The 3,931-nt window shown below is 60.3% G+C and overlaps 1 protein-coding gene across 1 annotated transcript in view; it reads right to left on the bottom strand.

Annotated features, from left to right (window-relative positions):
• WWP2 (WW domain containing E3 ubiquitin protein ligase 2) overlaps nucleotides 1-3,931 on the bottom strand; it is a 41,342-nt gene that overhangs the window by 30,526 nt on the left and 6,885 nt on the right. Inside the window, exons 3-5 of the mRNA XM_009326183.1 lie at nucleotides 2,539-2,594; nucleotides 2,027-2,164; nucleotides 1,078-1,174 (exon numbers count right to left, since the gene is read on the bottom strand). Coding sequence (XP_009324458.1) covers nucleotides 1,078-1,174; nucleotides 2,027-2,164; nucleotides 2,539-2,594 — 291 coding nt within the window. The remainder of the gene's footprint in view (nucleotides 1-1,077; nucleotides 1,175-2,026; nucleotides 2,165-2,538; nucleotides 2,595-3,931) is intronic.

Raw genomic sequence — 3,931 nt, 5'->3', positions numbered from 1 at the left:
AGAAAAGGACACAAACTGTGTTCAGCAATCTGGTCCCAATTTCCCATCCCACTCCCTCCTTGGGTGGGAGATAAATAGGTGATATGGAGGGCCAGGGTCACTTTTTCAAGCGGAAAACGTTTCTCCCCTTCGCTCATCTCTTGTATGTGCCTGGCAGATAAAGAAGGGGCAGAAGAGCTCAAGGTGTGGGGCTTGTTGCTGAGAATGCTCCTAAGCCTGGGGGCACGCAGAACCTCGTATTGGGCAGGGTGCAGGCGCCCTCTCTACAGGCACACTTCTAACCAGAACATCTGTATAGGCTGCTGGGCCACTGCCATGCTCTGGAAATATAAATAGGTGTTAAATTCAACTCCATGTTGACAGTGTGACACGTCTCTCGATAACCACAGCTCCAAAAGGAGCAGCGCTGAGCCACTCCAGCCCAGCGAGAAGGCAAGGAAGGGCACCGTGCCAGGCACAGGATGGCCTGGTGCCCAAGCATCTCATTTCCTTTGGAAGCAGCTGTTATTTCTCTGCAGCTCTGCTTGCTCTGCTTCTCCTGCTCTCCCTGGACCTTCGGAAGCGTCCCCCTGTGACCATCGCCCAGACGGGCACTGTGCTTCCCAGCCTGGCCCAGTGCCTGGCCAGGGCTGTGCTCGAGGCAAGAGCTGGGGTCCCCGTAATCCCCATTTGAAGGGACCCCCGCAGATTAGCCCTTTGCTGGTTTGCCTAGTCACAGTCTGCCCCACACTTCCCCGATAGACCACTCCCTCGTCTGCCAGTAGAGCAACTGGTGGAAACTCTCTGGGCCATCACAGACCTGATATTCCTTGAGAAACAAATACTTTAAGAGAGACTCAGGTCAGCCGCACCCCAGCTCTATGGCCACCCCTCAGCACCTCCCAGCTCTGCTGTCCTCCAGGTGGGCCAGCCCACCCCTGCTCCACACCTCCTATGGGCTGCTTTGCTGGGGGCTCACTGGGAGATCTGGAGTGGGGTCCACCGCACAAGGATGATCCAGACACTTCTCAGCTGCCTCACAGCCGCAGCAACCACCCAGGAACGGACTGACAGGTGCTGCCAGCACAGGACCCTTACCTTGGTCTGCTTCCAAAGCAGTTTGTACTGGGAGGCTGGTGTCTGCCCTCTGTGGCTGCAGCCATGCTGCTGGGGTCCCGTCCAGGCACCTGGGACCCTGAATGAGCGGAGAAAAAGTGGGTGAAGAAGATGACTGAGGCACCCACTAGTTCTAGCCTCCTTCCTTCCCTCCCTCCTTCCAGAAAGGAGACCCAAAAGCACAACAGCTCCGCATACTGCAGGACAGACCCACCAGCACACAAGGACCCCCTGCCCTTACGCTGGGGTGCTCTCCTCTCCCACCGCTGTGCAACAGCATAGCCTGTCCCCACAGCACCCCCTGGTTCTGAGCGCAGCAGTAGGGAACGTAAACGCAGGACTTGGCAGAACTGGCAGCACCAGGAGAGCGGCTGCATTTAAGACTCCCAGATTTCACAGGCTTCATCTCCCAGAAAGGAAGGGAAGGAGCCAAGGGAAAGCAACGCACTAGTCCCTGCCCAGCACAAACTCTGCTTGCTCCCCAGGCAGCCCTGACGGGTCAGTCATCGGTCCACGTCTCTACGCACCCTCTGCCATGGGAAGTCCTTTTCTGAGCAGTTCATTAAATACAGAAGCCATTTCCCCAGCCCACATGGGACAGAGAGGGAAGGGGCTGAGGCGCACGGGCGGCTGGTGGAGGGCCCGGAGAAGGGCCGCTCCTCTCACACCGGCAAGGAGGCAGGGCGTGAGCTTGTCGACGCTCCTGCTCCTGTCCCACCACATGCTCGCTCCCATGGGAGCCCGTGCACAAGCCCAGAGCTGGGGCGGGCAGGGGCCAGAGCCTTACCTGGGAGAGGAGGTGGCTGCTAGCACTTGGATGCTTGCTCAGAGGTCCTGGGGGCCGTGCTCTCAGCCCCAGTCCTCTCCCCGCCACTGCTCACCGCCTCGTGCTCAGAGCCACCGCATGCATGCGGAGACGGGCGGCACTCACCCTCTGTCACGGCACTGCCATTAGGCAAGCTTCCCAGATCAACAGCAGGCCCGTCCAGGAAAATCGTCAGCTCTCCGCCGGAGACAACGCTGCCTTTGTTCTCTGTCTGCAGGTCCAGGGTGAGCTGCCTGTTCTCCACTGTGGGAGACGAGGGGACATGGAGAAAGAGACCAAGCAGTCACCACTCAGGATGCCAGCCGTGATGGAGGATGGCTCCACCACCCCGGCTCCCCCATGGGATGGGACATCAGCCTCCTGGTCCCCTCCAGGTCTCCCCACACCCCCAAAGGACAATGTGCCCGCTCCCTCAGGGCCAGGTGTCCCAGCGAGCACCACCGGCATTGGCCCCACACCTACAGGTACCTACCACCATCGCCACGGCACACCTGGCCAGCCCCACCACCAGCTCCCCCTCCTTCACCAGCCATTGCTCACAAAGCGGGGTCCCTCCACAGGGGTGGAGCTGCCCCGGGGCCCCTGGCCGCAACACAGCCGAGACCACCATCGCTCACAGGTCCAGAAGCTGGAGCTGTAGGGGAGATCGTGGCAGGAAAGCCGAGGGATTCGGCTGGTTTGACATGACACAAGGGGCAAAAAGGGTCCTGCATGACGGTGACCACTGGCAGGTGCCTGGGACACGAAGCAGGCTGATGGCTACATGCCCAACTGTGCCTGAAGCCCGGGCCCGCTGCAGAGGAGCAAGCAGGATCTTTCAGAATTGGGGGTATCCTCATGCCACCTAGAAAACCCAGGTAAGCAGCAAAGGAAAACCCCAGGCACATCCCTCCTCGTCCCCGTGTATCAGTTCCACTGAATGCAACTGTCACAAAGGGCTACCCCCAAACGCACAGAAACACTCTGCTGCGGCATGAGACCGCCTTCGCAGAAGCTTCTGGAGTGGGTGGCATGGACTGGGAGGCTCTTGGAGAGACAGCCGCCACCTCCACTCCCCTCCCTCATGAGCCAATTTGGCTCCAGCAGCTTAGCGAGACTTTGCCAGTCACAGCTCCACGCACAGCTGGACACTGTGGCTTTGCTCAGGGGTAACGGCCCCGGGAACACCGCTCACTGTTCTCCCCTCGGGCACGGAGCAAGGGGCTGCAGCGGCAGGGAAGGGGAGCCGACAAGCCGCATGGTGCCACGCGCCAGGGCACCCAGCAGCTGCTTCGAGAACCGGCACCTGCCCTGTTTCACCGGCATACGTTGGCAGCTATGGCTCTCTGCCTCCACGCGCCCCAGGACAGACACCCGCCACCCTTCCAGCTCCTCCGAGGCCTCCTGAGAGCTCCCTACTGCACACGGACAGCAGCAAGAAGCATCCCTGGAAGCCACCAGCACCCAGCACTGCTGGAGCAAGGCACAGTGTGAAGGGGCTGCCTGCACACCTCCCACAGCCTCCTCCAGCCGTGCACACAAAACCACCTGCTGCAGAGCCACGTCCCCACAAGCGATGAGAGAACAACACGACCCTCAGTGCCCACAGGCAAGCAGGGCTCTCGCACCGTCGTAGCAATGCCTGCCGGAGCCAGCAGGACTGAAACACCCGGCTCCGCCACAGAAGGCCAGAAAAATTTGGCTGCGCCAGCCTGGGACACCGGCCCAGACACTTCCTGACTCATTTGCTCAAATAATATTTTTATTATACACAGATTGCTCATGACACAACAGCACCATTTTTTAGCAACCTGCTTTGTCCCGGTCCGCCGTGTGGACAGGGTGCGGTACCTGCCTGCAGGAGCAGGAGGAGGATGGGAACACGCTCCCCATGAACCCCTCGTCCCATCTCTGGCTCCGGGGTGGGACATGCTGACGGGGCCCCAGGTTGTCCAGCTGCCACCCATACAGCACCTCAGGCTCCCAGCTGCCAGCCCAGCGCTTGCACAGCTCCAGGGGTGAAGGCAGAGA

This window comes from Pygoscelis adeliae, unplaced genomic scaffold (assembly GCF_000699105.1).
Source record: "Pygoscelis adeliae isolate BGI_AS28 unplaced genomic scaffold, ASM69910v1 Scaffold496, whole genome shotgun sequence".
NCBI classification, from domain to species: domain Eukaryota; kingdom Metazoa; phylum Chordata; class Aves; order Sphenisciformes; family Spheniscidae; genus Pygoscelis; species Pygoscelis adeliae.
The sequence above is the reverse complement of the archived record's forward strand: the minus strand, read 5'-3'. Positions and strand labels throughout refer to the sequence as shown.